At 35.7% G+C, this 19,565-nt stretch overlaps 1 protein-coding gene across 3 annotated transcripts; it reads left to right on the top strand.

Annotated features, from left to right (window-relative positions):
• Positions 1-663: 663 nt before the first annotated feature.
• Positions 664-18,574, top strand: LOC132303579 (multiple RNA-binding domain-containing protein 1). Of its 3 annotated transcripts, none has more exons than XM_059800893.1 (15): positions 664-777; positions 905-1,012; positions 1,125-1,239; positions 1,884-2,641; positions 2,765-2,896; positions 3,388-3,477; positions 3,713-3,836; positions 4,177-4,500; positions 7,072-7,136; positions 11,902-12,076; positions 14,645-14,749; positions 14,845-14,946; positions 15,028-15,201; positions 17,549-17,680; positions 17,775-18,574. In XM_059800893.1, coding segments are annotated over exons 1-15 (2,571 nt in total). In that variant the 5' UTR covers positions 664-775; the 3' UTR covers positions 17,940-18,574. The 3 variants fall into 3 exon arrangements, with proteins under 3 accessions (XP_059656876.1, XP_059656865.1, XP_059656886.1); XM_059800882.1 differs by having other exon boundaries at positions 17,766-18,574; XM_059800903.1 differs by lacking the exons at positions 664-777; positions 905-1,012 and adding an exon at positions 1,373-1,449 and having other exon boundaries at positions 1,143-1,239; positions 17,766-18,574.
• The last annotated feature ends 991 nt before the right edge of the window (positions 18,575-19,565 follow it).

Below are 19,565 nucleotides of genomic sequence, written 5' to 3'. Positions count from 1 at the left end.
GACATAAGTAAGTGTGAGTGGCACAGTAAATGAGCCAAACGTTAAATAACCAGCTTGTGCTTAGCTCGATCAAAGTTCGGATCGTATTATAGTTTGATTAGTAAATGAATTAATCTCAAATAAAATTTTCAAACCCTTTTCCTAAACGAATTAATCTCAAACAACTATTAACTCATCTCGAATACGTTTGTAAAGTTTAAAAACTGGTTAGAATTGTGAAGAATGATATTATAGTTAAGTGGGGTTTTTTTGTTTTGTGAGTCAATTTAACATTTCATGTAGTTAAAACAAAAATTATATTTCAGCCCAAACCAGTCCAATCCAACTGTTAATTTATGACTTTAAATTTAAAACAGTCTGTGTCCACCCCCATAGCCCATCTAACAATAATGCCCATAGCCCATTTTGCAACTAGTTAAAATGACTTGAGCTTAGGCTTGCGCTAAAGTCAGTCACACGTAACTAATGTGCTCAACGTACGGTACGGTTCTAAGTACGAGCCCACATTCTTATCCTAAATCCTAACCTAATGGATTTGATTTGGGCTTGGATTGAATAATACTCCACTTTTAAGTTCAGCCCAACTTTGAAGCCCTGGTCCAACCAAATTGAAGGTCGGCTCAACCGACCCAAGTCCAGGTATCCTTCAAACCCTCTCTCCAACTCCCCAATTCTCAGCGTCGCAACGTCTCTCTCACACAAAAACACACACAAACACACAATCAATTTGTAGTGATTGAAGAGCCGTTTCGATTTTTGACGAGAACGAAGAACGATGTGAGTACTTGCTTCTTCACCAACTATTTTTCCTTTCTTGAATACTAAAAAGGCTACTTTAGAATCACAAAACATTACTATTTGTTTTCTCTCTCTAAAACTGAATATACAAATTTTCTGTGTGAAGGTCTCGAATCTGTGTGAAGAATTTGCCCAAGTACGCTGCCGAAGATCGCCTCAGAGAATTCTTTTCTCAGAAAGGAGAAGTCACTGACGCAAAGCTTATGCGCACCAAGTATCATATTCTCCAATTGCTTTCTGATTTTTCCTTATATATATATATATACACACCTGTATTATAGAAATTGTTTGGGTAATAATAAATGTTTGATTTTTGAATTGTGTAGAGATGGAAAGAGTCGGCAATTCGGATTTATAGGGTATCGAACTGAGCATGAAGCTGAGGAAGCTTTGAAATACTTTAACAATTCCTACTTTGATACTTTTAGAATTACTTGTGAGGTGTGACTCTCAATTCTCTTTGTTATTAATGTAGTTTTGATAAATTTCTTCTACTTCTCTTTGTTATTTATGTAGTTTTGATAAATTTCTTCTACTTTCTGGCTCTGATGTTATTGTTACTGTGAATTTTTAGCTACTCCGGTTCCGACTTTTCTACAATTTTTAACATTGGAGAAACGAGAATGAAAATTGTAAATTGGATGCGTATAGGTACAAAACATATACTTAAAAGACTGTATTTTTTGAATTAGAAGTCTATTAGCGTGATATAGCAATTCTTGAAGCTCAAAGAGATGCACACGCGATGGTAGTTTCGTAATGGGTTTAAGTATATAGTGAATGTTTGGAAGCACATCAAGTCGGACAAAAAATAGTGACACTCAGCACTCTGTTTGAGTGTTTGTAGCATGCCATGTGAGAACTATTAAAGTCTTTTGTTTGTTGTGATATATTGAGTGCGCAAATACACACAGATGCTGACCCATAAGAGAATGGCTTTGGCTTGAACTACGAGGCTAGTAAAGCCCATAAGCTTTGTTTCAAGATAATTTTAATGTACTGAATGTTGAAAAGAACATATATTACACATTCAAGATGTTTTTTCCTTAACATTTTAGAAGTAAATGTTGTTTGCATATTGGCAGATTGCTCGTAAAGTGGGGGATCCAAATATTCCACGGCCATGGAGTCGGCACTCTTTGACGAAACAAGAGAAATCAACAGAAGAGGGAAAAAAGGTTTCTGGCCCTAGAAGTCTGGGCCTTGCAAATTCTAAAGGAGAGAAAAAAGATAGTAAAAATATAAATGAGAATAATGACCCTCAGCTTCAAGAGTTCCTTCAGGTAATGCAGCCCCGAATCAAGTCAAAATTGTGGGCAAATGATTCGTTGACGGCTCCCCCTCTTGAGCAAAAGGGAAAATTAGAAAGAGGGGATGGCAAAGAGGAATCAACTCTAGTGCAGGCTGAGTTAGATGAAACTGATGAAGGAGATGATGGGTCTTCAGATGGTGAAGCAGCTGAGAGGCCACACAATTTGGCTCATGATGAAGTTATCTCAGATATGGATTACTTCCAAAGTAGGGTAAAGAAAGAATGGTCAGATTCAGAAAGCGGTGATGATGAGAATGACAATGATGAGGATGATGATGACAACGATCATGGTGGCGACAATTCTCTCCAGAAAAGCCATGGGGGCCGGGATGTTCATAAAATAGATCCTAAGGGACAACATGATGCCCTTGAAGGAGATGCTTCTGAAGAGGAGGTTGAAAAGGGTTCTTCTCAAGAATTTGATGATGAAATGATTGACTTGGATAATCCATCATCAAGTTCAAAAGATGGGAGAGGAAATGTTTTAGAGACTGCCCGTCTTTTCGTCCGTAATCTGCCATATGCTGCCACGTAGGCTCCTTGTCTTATGTTACATATTTTCTATACAATGTGAGATGAAATCATTTTTTTATTCTGGCGACCAGTGCTGATTGATTATTCTAAAAACTTTGATCATTTTTTTATGTATTTCAGTGAGGATGAACTTGAAGAGCATTTTAGCAAGTACGGTCGTGTCTCACAGGTACATCTTGTTATTGATAGAGACACCAAACGGTCCAAGGGAATTGCTTATGTTCTTTATGCGCTTCCAGAATCTGCAGCTAGGTATTACTTCTAGGTTAAAGCTTCAAGATTTGTAATATTCTCATGTTTAGGTTGACGTTTGTGCTTTGATTTGCAACCTTTATGAGCTTATTTCCCTGATTTTCATGCCTCAAATTGAGGATTTGGATGCTGCACTCTGAGGATCAACTTATTTCAGTATTGAGACTTGGTTCCCACTCCCCATAAACCAACCAGAATTTATTTTGCCAAAATGCTGTGTTAATAATATGCAGCTTATGTGCTATGTATTGGTAAAATACACGAGCCAAGCTGCTTCTTTCCTCATATTCTTCTTGATTGATGAGGTCATAGACTTGGTAGTTTAAAAAAATCTTATCTTGTGTTGAGGAATATGAATACAAATGTCTTAAGTTCTCATATGCTTCCTAACATGCTGCACAAGCATGTCTAGATCTTGGCCATTTTCTGATGTGATCTATGTTGTCTGTGCTTTTACAATAATCATCTTTGTTTTTTATTTTTTATTTCAGGGCATTAGAAGAGCTGGACAATTCAATTTTTCAAGGCAGGTTATTGCATATTATGCCAGCAAAGCAAAAAAGTGCTCCTGAGAAACAAGAGTAAGTGGGAAATATGTTAACCACGTTTTGCCTTCCAAGGTTGCATTTTTATTTAACCTTTTTTCGCCTTCCAAGGTTGCAATTTTGCTATGTTTGTGTGTGTGTGTGGTTTAATTCAAGCAGGAGCTTATATTTTTTTTTGACAAGTAATAATGAATTAAAAAAAGGCGTTCAAAAGGGGAACGCGTCCCTTAAACAAGCAGGAGCTTATATTTAATCCTCAACCACTTTATAGGATCAATTTTTCTGTGAACCAATCTTCGAAGACATTAAAGCAACAGAGGGAGGAGGAGAAGAAGAAATCTGAAGCCAGTGGAAATACACAAGCATGGAACAGTTTGTTCATGCGCCCTGATACGGTATCTTTCAAGTCAATTATAGTATTGGGAAGATTAATTTCAGTGTATTTCAGATTTTCTTTTACATTTCCTAGTAATGTCATGTGGAATTGAAACAAAACATAAAATGTGACGGTATTATTTATGGACCCGAGCCTCTGTTAGCAATTATTCTTTCAGTTATGGATTTGCCAGTTGTTGCTTTATCACTGTTATGTGGAGTTGAAACAAAACATAAAATTTGACTGTATTATTTATGGACCAGAGCCTTGTTAGCAATTATTCTTTCAGTTATGCATTTGCTTCGTGGCCTGGTCTGAGATTTCAATCATATTTTGATATTATTTTTGGACATTATTAGGTTGTTGAAAACATTGCTAGGAAATTTGGTGTAAGTAAAAGTGATTTACTTGACCGAGAAGCTGATGATCTTGCTGTACGTATTGCTTTGGGAGAAACTCAAGTTATTGCAGAAACAAAAAAGGCTCTTGTAAATGCTGGAGTTAATGTATCATCTTTAGAGGAATACACTGCTGGGAAAACTGAAGGTGTGAAAAGAAGCAACCATGTTATTTTGGTGAAGAACTTGCCTTATGGTTCTTCTGAAGGCGAGTTGGCTAAGATGTTTGGGAAATTTGGGAGCTTGGACAAAATTATTCTCCCTCCAACAAAAACATTGGCCTTGGTATGCAAAACTATATTTTTACTTTTCTTCAGATTTATATGACTTGATGTGCGTATGCAACATTAAAAGTGTTATACTACTACTGAACGGATCCAACCATATATATTAAGCTCTCAACCATCTACTATATGTGAGGCTTCTCTTGCATGTGGAGGGACATACAAGTAGAATAAAGTGCAAACAAATACACAGTAAAGGAAAGATCTCCTGTGGAGAGACTTGAACCTAAGACCTTCCAAAACCAGAGCATCGTGATATCATACTAAACAATAAACCCAATAGCTGAAGCAGCCCAACATATATAATAGAGCTCTGAACAGTAACAATTTGTGTGAAATAGCCTTCAATTAATAGATACTAGTGGACTAGTTGTTTTATTTGAATAATGAACTATTTATTTGGATTTGGATTTGGATTTACAAGGGTTCTAATCTAGGAAATCCATACTACTGAATTCATTTGCAACGGATAATAATTTTGCAAAGTGATTCGTGGTGTTTGACACTGAGTGGATGTGCTTTGCAGGCCTTTACAATTGACATACTAGAGTTGTTTTCTTTGTTTATTTTTTGTGAGCTGGCACTAAAGTATTAAACAGAGTAAGGGCTTGGAATAATTCAAGGCACGATATGTGAATGACCTATGAAGCATGAGGATGGATAGATGACACAACATAATATGTACATTCAGACATGGCAAATATTTAAAAAGGACATAGACGTGGCATGGGCACGATGAAAAAGGAATGCATTTATTTTAAATAGAATTATATTATAGAGAACAAAACATTAGTTTATGAGTAGTAAATCTAATACTTCCTCCAATCCCAAAATAAATGCCACTTTTGATGACTCCAACTTAAAGGGGACATGGGATTTATGCATTTCTCCATTGAAATTCTAAATCTAGCCTTCTAAAAATTTTAGGATATAAATTGTTAATTTAGACAACTATTCAAATTTGAAAAAATTAGGAGATCCATTTTTGTCACATTGACGTTTCAAAAGAAACATCTCTTTTGGGACACTTCGGGACAGGAGAGGATATTACCATTAGTTGCATAGCTTGAATTGTTTCTTTTGCCATCCCAAAAGGGAGGCATGCCTTTGTTAACTTACTAAAAATGATAAATGAGTCTAACATTCTGATATGAAAATGCCATTTGAATCCTGTGAGCAGTCACTTGCAAATAATAATTAAGGTTAGGTTTGTATCCAGTCTATCCCTCCCAACACTCCCAATTGAGGTTTGTATCCAATCTATCCCTCCCAACTCTCCCAATTGATGAAGACCACACTAGGTAATAATGATACTCTTAAAAGTTAAAACCTAATGGTACTTAACAAAAAAAAAAAAAAAAGTTAAAACCTAATAGTCTATGATTTTAACATGAAATTTGTAACTCACAAATCTCAAAAATTAATTATCTCTATGCTGTATGGATTAAAACACTTTGACGACATGACATGTTGAATGTGTTTATGAATGTATTGTTTTTAAAATATGGTCCAATTTCCTAAAAATTCTATATAAACCTTTGGTTTGATTTTTCCATACAATTATATTTTCTATGCTCAAGAAAGTCATACGTAATGTCTAAGATTCATCATTTACATGTTGACTATGATTATTGATATATGGGAGGCATGGTGGTTTTCTAGGGATGATGTTTAGCTTTGGGCGAAGAACCTTGCTTACCCAACAACCTTACTTACCTAACAACCTTAGTTGACTTATAGTTGATATGTGAGACGTACTTGACAATTGCCTAGGAATGTTCAGCTATGGCCTAGGTTTGGCCTAGCAAGCTATGTTTTGGGCCTCTAATTACCAGAAAATAGTAACACCTAGCAATTCATGCTCCATATGCGTGTTCCAAAAACATCGAACACTTTCGTATCACAACACAGATTTTAGCTGTCTGAATTACTTCTTCTTATCTCTTCTATTTGTTTCTCCTTAAGATTAGCATCAAAAGAGCATATAAATCAGGAACTCAACGTAATTAGGATAAACCAACACAATGCTTTTACATGTCTGAACATACAATATGTGGACTTTCAACAGTTTTGTTTTACATTCCTCATAACTGGGTAGGAAAAGCTGTAGCTTTTGCAGTAGAACTTTCTCCATTGCATTCTGACTTTATATTTGAATAGGCTACCCTATCTTACCACATTCCCATTTCCAAAGCATTCCGTATATAATAATGATCCGTGTTCCAAGTAACATTGGCTGGCCTTGTAGATCATTAGGGTTTGGACATACTTGGCCTTTGTCCATCTTGCCGTTTAAAAAATCAGTGTTGATGTATTGATAGTCTGGAAGCTGATTGTAAGAATTCCTTCTATCCTTGTTTGGTTTGGCTAGATTAGGGGAAGGATTTCTTCTTCTTTTTTTTGTCTAAAAAGTTGATGTCTGTTTGATGAGTATTTTAATTAATCAACATTTTTATTGCTGCAAAGTAAAAGCAAGTGTCATAACTGGTGGAAATAATAAAAAAAAAATTGGTATTGATTGTTAAATTGTATGTTTCTATATCTTATGGTATTTTTAAACATGATATATCAGGTTGTATTTCTTGAACCCGCTGAAGCACGCGCAGCTTTCAGAGGTTTAGCTTACAAGCGTTACAAGTAAGTTTGTCTTTATTCTGATCACTAGTAATGACCACATATTGTGGTATATATTTTGATTTAGATTTTATGATCTTACAATACAAAAACACTTAATTGATCTAGATTCCATTTAAAGAGTAAAACAAGTTTAAAAAAAATAGGAGTACAGAAATCTTGTGGATTCTCTAAGAGATTACATGAATTGTGGGATCCCAAGTCAAGTCCTGATTCTACAATTAACTACTAAATAGCCTTAACGTTATATTGATGTTGTGGCTCCTTTTTTTGCTTGCGGGTCATGGACACTTTTAGTACTCTCTTGTAGCCTGATGTATAAGGGCGTTTAGGGTTTGGAGGGGATAACGAGAGACACTGAAATCCGCAGAAAAGAGTGAGAGTGAGAATTATGGTTTGGGGGCTGAAACTTGTAATCTCCTGATTTTCGCATAGTGAACCACGTAAACTTTGTGTTCTTTGTGTGTCGTGTTTACTTTTTCGTCGTGATTCGCGATTTGTCCTTGGTTCGCTGCGTTTGTCCTAAAAGTTATTCTTATATTGGCTGAGTCTTGGAGACTCTCCTAGATGTCTCAAGTTAGACCCTTTTGTCAAAATTTTCTACTCATTTTGACTTTCAGCAACTCTTATATACGTTACTTTATAAACCAATTTGGCCAAGCAATATCTCAGTCTGACTAGTATGGATACAGTGTTGTTTCCTTTTCCTTTTTCACATGTTTTTTTTTTTTTTTTTATATCTTATAAGTAGTGTTAATGTTTGTGTGCGCGCGCGCGCGTATAAATAGCATATGTTTTTGTGCTCATTTGTTTTAATGTTACTATATTCATGACTTTTAGTTATTGTTAGTGTATTCTTCAGAATCTTAATATGCAGAAATATTATTAGAGCTTATCCTTGTTGTATTGTAGAATTTTTAGGCCCCCATTAGGAGTGATGATGATATGAAATGTAGATTCCCATTTATTTTGTCATTTGGAAAAAAACAGCGCATTCATGTAACTGAAATGAGAATGCTAAGATGAATGGTAAGCATGACTAGAATAGGGAAGGGTCACTAATCAAAGTGTGAGGAAGAAATTAGGAGGGACTCCTATCAGTGATAAGATTGACTTAGGTAATATGAACATTTATAACAAAGTCGGGGCAAGTCTCCTCTCAAAACATTCCTCCACCATATCCCATATTGCCTTTGATCGGTATTTAGCGCCCTATGGGAGACCAAGATAGGGAGATCGGAGACAGGCCACCTTGCACCCCAAATCTTCTGCGAGTTCCTCTTTGTTGATCTCCGCTCCCACTAAAAAAACTTTTTATAAGTTCATCCCAAGTCTTGAAACCGCCTAAAAGCAACCCAAGATACATTTAAGGATTCTGAGCTGTAAATGATTGGCTGCACATAGGAAAAAAGTGTCATCAGCAACTGAAGGTGAGATTAATTTGCATGGAAGATAAGAGACAAAAAGTTAACATGGGATAAATTTATGAGAATTGATTTTTTAAAATTAAATATAATAGGAGAAAAGACTTTGTAGTAGTGTTTACACCCCAATTTTCAGCTGCCGCCATCCAATAGGAAAGTGACACGTGGTGAGTTCCATTGGAACTTGCTACAGCGAATTCTTGCATTGATAGCCACCAGAAACTCGACACTTGGCTATACAAGAGTGAATAAATCACCTGCAGCTAGAGTCTGTGGAAAAATTAAAGTCCTAAATCCAAGAACGACTCAGATGTTGTCACGTGGTTTTAAGGATTAATTAGATAAGGAAAGGTTTCTGTGAAACGCGGACTACCAAAGGCGAGGCATGTGACATGACCTAAAGGAATCTGAGTGTTCAAGTGCCGCATGGCAAACAAGGGAGTTCATATAAGAGGAAGACTTGAGTCAAAGATCAACTCTGGCAACTTTCATAGATTATGTGTCAACCCCAGAAGGCGGCCACTTACCTTATTCAGTTGTTTAGCTCCTAATATCAAGCAATCATCTCACCAGAGAAGTAAACATGCAGAAATTTTAGGAACCAACCAAGGAAGTTACTACAAACGGGTCACTAATGGAGAAAATATAGGGAATCAACTGAAGGCTTACTAAATATCAGCTAGTGGTGAAGAACTGCCATAAACATGCGACACCCATTAAGGAGTTGGCTGAAACTTAGCGAAGTGTGATAGTTTCCATCTGCAGGTTAAGGAAAATGGCTAAGAACGTGCAACATGCTTCAAACCACTAGAGCCACTCCTCAGAAGCTTGTAATCATGAGAGAACATGGTCTCACACGAGTAAACACTATGAAAAGACTAAGGAGTTCATGGGACAAATGGCACGATCTGGATGTTCCACATGGAAGCTTCCAACTGTAACTGATGCTGGAACTGCTACCTCCTGAGCTCTATAAATAGGATACTTTGATGTATATTGCAAACCCTGTTCAACACACACAACTCAACAATACTTTACTTCAATTATCTTTCAATTCCAGCAATTGTCTTTCAAGTATCTTTACATTCTTGCAATGTACTTCAATTATCTCCATTAATGTATTTTACTTTCCAAGCCCTGTACTTTTATTCCTTTACTTTCAGTCCTGCACTTCAATTCCTTTCCTTTCCAGTCATAGAAAAATTCTTGAAGTCCTTTGTTCCAATGGCAAAAAAGAATCTCGAAAGTGGTCATTCCAAACCTTCATTCAATCGCTTGATCCATTCCATCTTCCATTTCGAAAATAGTCGGGATTTTCACTTGTAACTTTCAGAGTTCCTGGCACGCCCGCAGTTCCTCTAGAACTGAAGAGTTTTTTGAGCCCAAACAAATAGGAAAGAATTAAAAAGAGAATTCATGTGGCCAATCCAATTTATATATGATTAAGGCAAGGAAGATGATGATGAAGAATTGTAGACCCCCATTGATCATACGTAGGTTCCGATTTCAACGACCTTGCCTCTATTAATTAATTTGAATAATTCATTTGTACTTGAATTGATAAAGTTCTGCAACCCTTGCTCAACTTGGCCACTGGAGCTTGCATGTTGATGGTGTAAGGTTGGTTTTGCCACAAATTGAGGTTACCAAACCTGGATCCAACCTGCTAACTGATTTTGTTTAATTATTTAAAAGATAAAACAAAAATTAAGATTGCATTACCATATATAATCTTAAACTTTTGAATATTAAAATGGTATGGGGTGAGCACAGTGAGACTTCAACTGTGAGTGGTAGGAGGAACCTCTACAATTTAAGCGGAAAATAAAAACAATAAAGAAATATAGTTCTGGGGTTGGCTGCGTGCTCAGGTCAAGTGCCTTCTATTTAATTACAGGATGGGCTTGCATATCTGGTGTCAGATTTTGCCAACTGTAATGATAACTTTGTGCTTGTGGAAGTAAATCAATAGTTACTTTGCTCGCTTGATGTGGAGTGCTAGTTAGCTTACTCAATGGTTGAGGAACTTTAGGTTAGTATCTTTCTGAATATATAGATCTCGGTTTAAAGAATTTTATGGCATTCAATATTATTGTGTGAGATATGGACTCATCGTTCCTTATCTAGTAAAATTTGCCTCCTTCAGGGGGTGATGGATGAACCCTTTAAGAGAGCCCTAATCGGACTGTCTGGAACTTTCTTGCCTTTCACTCTCCTGCGGGCGTGCCAACTTGATTCTCTTTCTTTCTGAATAGTTAGATATTGGTTTAAAGAATTTTAGGGCATTCAATATTATTGTGTGAGATATGGACCGTGTATTCTGCTTTGCCCTTGGAAGCCTCATCCTGTGGTTGGGATTGATTCAAGGGTAGAAAAGAGGTTTGAGTGGTTGATGATATCTGATCATAGAAATTAAAGGCTTATGAAGTTCAGAAAGTTAAAAGGAAGTGGAGTAGAGGATCCTGAGACTCACTATCGCAGTCCCGTGGACATGACACCTAGAGTTTGATGCATCACACAATCCTTGAAAGAGAATTATTTCTGAAAACTTTATCTGATTCTGTTTGCTATTGATTTGGAAAAAATTACCTAATTAGATATAAGCTTTTAGGTAACCCTAACTCTACCGAGACTTGCTCAGTAATTACGATCTAGAAATTGATCTGTAAAACCCATAGAAACCTACTATATTCCAAACACTAAGATCCAAAAACTTGAGCTTGACTCAAAACTTCACCTATGGACCACCACTATGAACCATGTTCGATAACTCTTGATAATACCAAGGTATCCTCAAACTTCAAATTTGAAGTTAACATATATAAACTGAACCATATGTGTATTAACTTATAGTTAATATTAAATAAGACTAGGTTCAAACCATAAAAGACCTCAAGTGGCTTTTGCTTTTAAACTACCCCGATTGCCCATAATCTGCATTCTCTAATGGAATGCATCAATTCCATTGTCTTGTACTTCAAATTATTTATTTTTTAAAATTTGTTTGCATTTAAAAATCTTTTATCCAATATCTTATTTCGAAAGATAAAATCTCTTATCCAATATCTTACTTATCAAAAAAATTAAAAGATCTTTTATCCAATATCTTATTTTGAAAGATAAAATCTTTTATCCAATATCACTTACCATAGATGTATATATGTATATACGTTTGCTCCGAGTCTCTCTCCGTCTCTCTTTGTAACCTTCCTTTCCTTGTTTATATTTTAACATTATTATCTTACTTCTACATACTTTTATGTCTGCTACTTATCGCATCAACGGTATTTGCTAGTTTAGGAGTTGTGGAGATGCGTTATATTTTGTTTTTAATTTTGAATTAGGGATGCTCCACTGTATTTGGAATGGGCACCTGGCAATATTCTGAGTCAAAATTCAACATCTGTGGATGATGCAAATAATTCTATCATTGTTGGTGAAAATGATGCCAAGAGGGTATTATTAGAGCAACATGTGGAAGGAATAGCAGATGCTGACATTGATACTGACAGAGTTGAGGTTAGACATTATATATCAATTCCATCCATGCATTTCATACTCTGTATCTTTTTACTCCATAAATTTTCTTGAGCAGATTTCTTTATTTATTTATTGTCTTTTATATCTTCATTTCGTTAGGAGTCCCCTCTTAATGGGCGTTCTTATGATCTAATTGTTACTAAATAGTGGTATAGTTGGACTGTATAAACAATCACAGTTATGTTTGTATGTTCTTGCACAGATATGCACACTTCTTTCTAATTCTGAAAGATCAGCAACTGTAATTCTTGGGCTTCATTCCTTAGTTATCATTATAAACCATTGATTGCTCAAAAATACAGTCTTTTCATATTGTTGTTTATGTACTTGCTAACTAGTAATATTTAATGCTTTTAGCTTCTCCGCTATAAACCTTATTGCAGCCTCTACGCTGTCTTCTTTAGTTTGTTTCAATATGATATCTGCAAGATGACTGGTAACGTAACTAGTAATATTTAATGCTATTAGCTTCTTGAGGTCTCACCGCTATAAACCTTATTGCAGCCTCTACGCTGTCTTCTTTAGTTTGTTTCAATATGATATCTGCAAGATGACTGGTAAATTTACTTTTCGAATACCTTTATTCAAATTATTCGTTAGTTTATTTATTTTAGTAAGAACGACCTCTTAGATTTATGGTGAAATTTCCTATGACATAAATCTCCACCATGATGTAGCATGATAGAGAATTTGACAACTATAATCAAATATGGACCCAATAACACTCGAATCAATGCCCAAACTTGCAATAATCTGATTTTCGTCAGAAATCTGTGTTTCCTAAGAAATAGGCTCAGTTTTCCTGAGCCATGGGGCTTAATAACAAACCTTAAGAAAGGGTAGATGAATATAGCCAATATATATATCTGATATTTTAATTCTCCAAAAATGAATTCATCGATGTCCTCATTACATCACATGCATATATAAATAATTCTAGTAAATTTGGTTATCAAGTTGTGGGCTTTGAAGTTTTTTCATTACAAATAGTAACTTCAAATTATAGTTTTTTTAGATCTAACTAAAAGTATAAATTAGGGCTGTGCATTGGGAGGACTTGAGTGGTTTTGGCCCCAGAGAACTCTTTGGTCTTTGACTCTTTATTGACACAAACTAGCCTAAGCGTAGCCTGGCCTGTCCTGAACTCGGGCCTTAAACAACCAATCCAAGCTCAGGCAAAGGAGAGTATGTGAGACCAGGCCTGACTTTACATTGAGTATTGCAAGGGTGGGCTGGTCAGAGTTGGGATTTTACATTTTAGAACCCAAGGCAGCCCTAAAAATCTGAACAGGACCCAATTCTTTGCCCAGACCGGCCTCATGGGCTTGTATCACAACTCCAAGCCCTCCCAAGATTGGGCTGGGTTTGTAGACTGGCCCATAATTGCATCTAATTGAAGCCTAGTGATAATTAAATAAGATGAAAAAGAACCATCAGAATAAGACTCATAAAACTTAATCCTGTCATTGAATTTTCAAACCTAAAATACCCCTAATAACTGAATTAACTAAATTGAACAAATCAGCCCTTTCTTTTTTCTTTTTCTTTCTTTCTTTCTTTATATATATATGTGTATATATTTTAACTAAAAAACAATTACTCTCTCTTTGCACCTAAAATAACCTTGGATCTTGATCGCCATAAGTTTCCACCTGGGGGAAACTTGATCTTAAATTTTGTAAATGAAGCAGAACATTGTGGATGTTCTACTTACAAATTGGATTAGAGTAGTTGTTTGAATTCATCTTTTCTGTTGGAATCAACTAGGGTGACATCAGGGATTTTCTTCTCCCTTGCATTACCAAATATTTCAGAAATAATAAATAGATATTTTCATTAAAAATATCAAAAGAATGGGTATGCTGAGGCAGCCCTTTTAAATCAAATAAGCCCTTCTGGAATAAAATTTTAATGATTTTTTCTGGAACATGATGGCCAATCAAGTCAAGTCTATTATCTTGATTGGTTGATTTTATTTGGTTTAGCATCAAGATTTGGTTTAGCATCATTTTCATGTTTCTTTTTACTTCTCTAAATTATATGAATGACTGTTGTTTCCTCTACATCATTTTGTTTTTTAGCATGATTTTCACAAACTCAATTATTTAAAGAGTGGTAATCATATCTTTGCTATGTTGCAAGCAATCATTATGGCTTTCTAAACAAGTACCATATCTTTAGTGGCGCATTCGAAGCATTTGATCTTCTCATCGTGATCTTTAACCTTTTGATCTTGTTAATTGAGATAATTGTGCAACTGAATCGTGGTAGTGTTTTCTTATATGCCAAAATTATGTATAGCCTGGTAGGTATCTGACAATTAAAACAATAGATGGGGAGTCTACAACATATTGAAGATACTATCGACACCCTTTTGAAGAATGAATGTGGTGGACGATGTTGATATTGTAATAAGAAGCTTCTCCAGCTAATTTGGAATATATATATAATTGTAATGAAAATGGTTCTTGATACCTGTGACTGTTATTTGCTTCTAATAAGCATTTTAGTAACTCATTGTTTACTACATTTTCTCTTCTACAACAGTCACGATCACTTTTTGTCAAAAACCTCAACTTCAAAACTTCTGATGAGAGTCTGAGAAAGCATTTTGGTGAACACGTGAAGGAAGGAAGAATCTTAAGTGTCAGGGTAATTATTTTGGTCCTTGCTCAGTAGTATTTTTTTAATGTATTATTTAATCACATTCTTCTCTCAAGTTACTGTTCTGCTTTATCCATGTGCAGGTGAAGAAGCACTTGAAAAATGGAAAACATGTTTCCATGGGTTTTGGTTTTATAGAGCTTGATTCTGTTGAAACGGCAACAAATGTTTGTAGGGACTTACAGGTAATATTTCATCCCAAATGCCAAATTCAGCGAATATCGTTTGCTTTTGATTTGGAATTCTTAGCATTCCCACCGTTTCAGGGAACTGTTCTGGATGGGCATGCTCTTATATTGCAACTTTGTCACGCTAAGAAGGATGAACAAGTACAGAAAAAAGTTGATAGGGATCAGAGTTCAACAAAATTAATTGTGAGAAACGTAGCTTTTGAGGCAACAGAGAAAGATCTCAGGCAGCTGTTTAGTCCATTTGGCCAGGTAATTATTGTTTATTGTCACATAGTGCTGTTAAAGGCGCGCCCAGGCTCCATGCTCATATAGGCGCAACATTTACGCCTGATGTGTGCCCAGGTGCGCCTTTAATATGGAATATGAATATGCTTTAATAATAATTTAATTTTTCAATTGTGCACCTTGCTTAACTTGGGCACGCGCCTCGCCCTGCGCTTCGCGCCTAGGCTCCAAAGGACCTCTAGCGCCTTAGTGCGCCTTGGGCCTTTGATAACACCGACTGTGCTTCCTGCATGGCACAGTTGATGGTATTTTTCGTACCCAACTATTGCAATTTTGAAATAGAGTACTGCACGTTGGAAAAATTACCTTTGTTTTATTGTCTACAAATATTTTTTTGTGAAAATTGCTAATGAATATTTCCAGAGGCTATTCAATCAGGAATTCATAATTATGTGAAGTAAGAAGCTACTTCCTTGTATGATACAAACTAGTGGTGGATAAGAATGCTCTTTTTCGAATTTTGCATTTCCAAATGTTTGCTATTATGTAAAAAAGGGGAATTTTTCTGTTGGATTGTGGACTACAAAGTCAGCAACTAACTTTTGTTGTATATGATGCAAAACAACTGGTTGAGCAAAACTATTTTATTCTTGTGTCCATATAAAATATACATACTTAGAAAATAACCTTGATCTAAATCTCAGGTCATTGGAGTAATTAGGCCATATTTGGGAACAAAATAAGAAGGGTAAATTACCGTGACCTCCGATGAGATTTGCAATTTGCACCCTCAATTTAAATTATGGTCAACTTCCCTTGAGGTTAGGGTAAAACTATTTTTAGCCTTAGCCCCAAGCTGTTAGGGATCAATTAAAGTCTAGATTTTTTTCTAAATACCAAAAATGACTTTCTATATTATGAAATGATTAGTTACCGTGCACATCATTTTAATGCCCATTATGTACATTTTATTTTTTTTTGATAAGTAAAAATATATTAGAAAGACGTTCAAAAGGGGAACGCGTCCCTAATACACAAAAACGAAAGAGCAAAAGCCAAACCTATGGACCAACAGAGTCCAATAGAACAAAAAAGTCATCGATCGAGGAGCAAGCGCTGCCTCTGACATAACAGAAAAAAGAGCGTAGGATAAAAGACTTAAGGTTTGCAAAAGACGATTCCTTCCCTTCAAAGTTTCTGTTGTTTCTCTCTCCCCAAATACACCACCAAACACAATGTGGGGCGACCCTCCAAAAATCACGATGTGGTAGTATTTGTCCATTTTCAGATGGACAAATACTACCCTTTAACTTCCTCTAAATACTTTGATCAATTACATGTAAGCAATTTAGATGTTTATGGATATAATAATAATGAGAGTAAATTTGTCACTTTACCATTAACAGTGGGGCGTTAGGAGGGTCTGAGAATCTGACAGGGAGTGGTTTTTGCCAAAGTTTAAACCGAGGGTTCAGATTACAAATCTTGGGGAGGCCAGGTAAATTTATCCAATTAAAAAATGCAAAGGTTAGAGTGGTTGAGATGTGTAACTGTAATATATGTCAACACACCTACGATTACTTAGCACTACCTAATCCATAATACATTATAGTTGGTGCCTTGAAGTTAACTTGTACAGAATACAAAATTTACCATTAATTTCTTTATAAAAAAAAAAAAAAAATACCATTCACCGGAAAGAGAGATATATATATATATATATAGAGAGACAATGTTGTTGGAAATGCAAATGTCAGGCTAATTTATTTTTTTGTATCTGGAATATTGAAATGATTTTTGAATCATGAAGTTTGGTTCCAAAATAGTTGAGCTATAAAAAGCTGGTCTAAGTGGCAGATGCATCAGCAAGTATAGTTGAAGTTGCTAATTAGGTGCATTAGGATTTCTTGGGAGAGTTTGGAGGGATCTAGGGAACATGCTACCCTGCATAGAAGGGGAAAGAAAAATTAGAAAAGAAGGTTCACAGTGGCCTCCAATTAAACTTACTACTGTATATAATGTTGCAAGAGATCTGCTGAAGATGGCCTTTGATTCATTAATGAAAAATGTTGTACAAACACATTTTCTATTGAGAACCTATACTTAGAATGATGTGGCAGAGTCATATTTGAAATTAAATTGGACTTTCATAGTCCTTTATTTTAATGTGACAAGAGTAAAATGATTCGGATTCTCCCTGTTATACTAATTTCCTCAACTTCCTCAATGGAACTTAGATTTGGCACTTAATTTTTCTAGGAACAAGATACAATGTTACCATTTTGTTACGTGTGCTTATATATCTCGGTGGCTATAGAGTTAGTTCAGTTTCTTTCACTAGTTGGCTACTAAGCTTCCTGGTATCGTGCAGATTAAGAGCTTAAGGCTGCCAATGAGGTTTGGGAACCATAGAGGCTTTGCTTTTGTGGAGTATGTTACAAAGCAAGAGGCCCAGAATGCGCTTCAGACTCTTTCAAATACCCATTTGTATGGTCGTCATTTGGTATGTCTTCTACAAATTCTCTTAAACATGTACATGTGCCTACAAACCATAGAAAGGCAGCCATAACTGACGACTTGAATTTCAGGTTCTGGAGAGAGCCAAGGAAGGTGAAAGCTTGGAAGAATTAAGAGCTCGAACGGCTGCTCAGTTTACTGATGAGCAAAATGGATATCAAAATTCAGCCAAGTTATCCAAGAAAAGGAAACACGTGACCATCTTGGATGAAGGCAGTGTTAAGTTTGGAAGAATTGCAGATTAGTGTTTTGCAACCTGTGGAGTTGTATATTTCGTGTGTTCTTTTAATATCTATATATCTTCCTAAATTATTTTAAGGGGGTCCCATTTTTCCATGTTGGGAGCTCCGAAGATGTTCACAAGCCTTCCTTCCGTGCGAAATGTAAGTTAATATAGTGTAATGAGTTGAAAAGCTTTCACGATGTCCATATTTTCTTGACGTAAAAGTTTTCATTTACATTTCGTTAGTTCATTTTCCTCTTGATGATTCTTCTCCATTTGGTTGGGGAGAAAAGTGAGGAAGATAAGAACAGGAAAATGAAGCAAGCAAACAGATACATGAAGGGTAAATCTATCTGAGGTGAGCTAAAGTGATGCTGGTTGGGTGCTTTACTGTAGTGTCGCAATGTCTCTCAGTTTTCTCCTCAAATTTGGCCCAAAGGCAATGAATGTGTGTGGTTAGTGTGTTCATTGTCGCTTTTTCTTCAGGTTAGAGGTCATTTTGAACAAATTTTTCTTTCCAGTAGAATGGTAGAGAATTTTCAGTTCTCTTTTGTTTCTTCTGCGTATTGTGGGATGAAGTTGTGTTTGAGTTGTAACAATGCTATGAGTCTTACATGCTGTGCCTAAAATGAAATTGGAGAATTATTGTTAGCTTGCTGATAATGCGTATGACATGAAATACAGGTTGTTACCATTAATTGAATTGGCTCCGTTTTTGAGCTTCATTTCGTGAGCTGGTTGGCTGTCTATTTGTTATATTATTCTTGAATTTAGCTCTGAATAGTGGTATCCGTGTTTCAGTTTAGCACATTTGTATTTCATATTAAATTGTGGAATATTGAAATTTGATCAGAATCGAGTGCTGTGATCAAGAATTAATATTTGTATTTCCTTGAAATCTGGGTGAGGATTAGTCCAAAAACATGGTCTAAGGAAATGAGTGAAATTGATCCAATCTCACGCTTATTGGCGATTCAGTTCATTTTTAGATGCAATGTGATTTCTATTTGTTGATATACACAATTTGGCATGCCCGTAACTACTAGTCCCTGCAAGAATTAGTGTCCCTGATGGCTACATTTGCTCAATTGTTTTCTACACAACATTTGGACATGGAAGTCCATCTGCTATACGTATGAAGACATTATTTGCCGATATCAATTTTAACAAACCCTAGTTTCTGTAGCTTGTAACCCACTTGCAATGGCTAATTCTCTTGTATTTTCATGTTGTTGACTTGTTTATAGTGATTTGTTTCTCGTAATTGCTAGTATTTGTAGTCTCTTCATGTTTAAAATGATTTAACTCAGAACATTTTTTCGTAATTCACATGGATTGATACAAGATGGGTAGGGGTACGATCCTAACTTTCAATATTATTTTACACAAATTAGTTGTCCACAATGATGGGATCACCGGGTACAAACTTAACTTTTTGACATTATTTGCACAAGTACTTGCCCTAGATGTGTTGTTTGAACTTTGTTGTGAAACCCAACTGCTCTGACTACTCTAGGGGCTTAGTGTAGTTGGGGAGTCAGGTTTCAATTATTCTTGTGCCGAAGAATTAACCTAATCTTGGTAATGATTCAGCTAATATACAAGAAAAATGATACTAAAAGAGGTTCTTGGTTAGATCTCCCACCAA

Source organism: Cornus florida, unplaced genomic scaffold (assembly GCF_030987335.1).
Source record: "Cornus florida cultivar Cherokee Brave unplaced genomic scaffold, ASM3098733v1 CherokeeBrave_3.0.0_Hap2_Chr01, whole genome shotgun sequence".
In the NCBI taxonomy this organism is placed as follows: Eukaryota; Viridiplantae; Streptophyta; class Magnoliopsida; order Cornales; family Cornaceae; genus Cornus; species Cornus florida.
Note: the sequence above shows the minus strand (reverse complement) of the source record. Positions and strands in the feature narration are given on the sequence as shown.

Coding starts and splice junctions, on each gene's coding strand:
- LOC132303579 (XM_059800882.1), top strand. Junction 2,642..2,764: donor AATCTGCCATATGCTGCCAC/GTAGGCTCCTTG, acceptor TATGTATTTCAG/TGAGGATGAACTTGAAGAGC. Junction 3,478..3,712: donor AGTGCTCCTGAGAAACAAGA/GTAAGTGGGAAA, acceptor ACCACTTTATAG/GATCAATTTTTCTGTGAACC.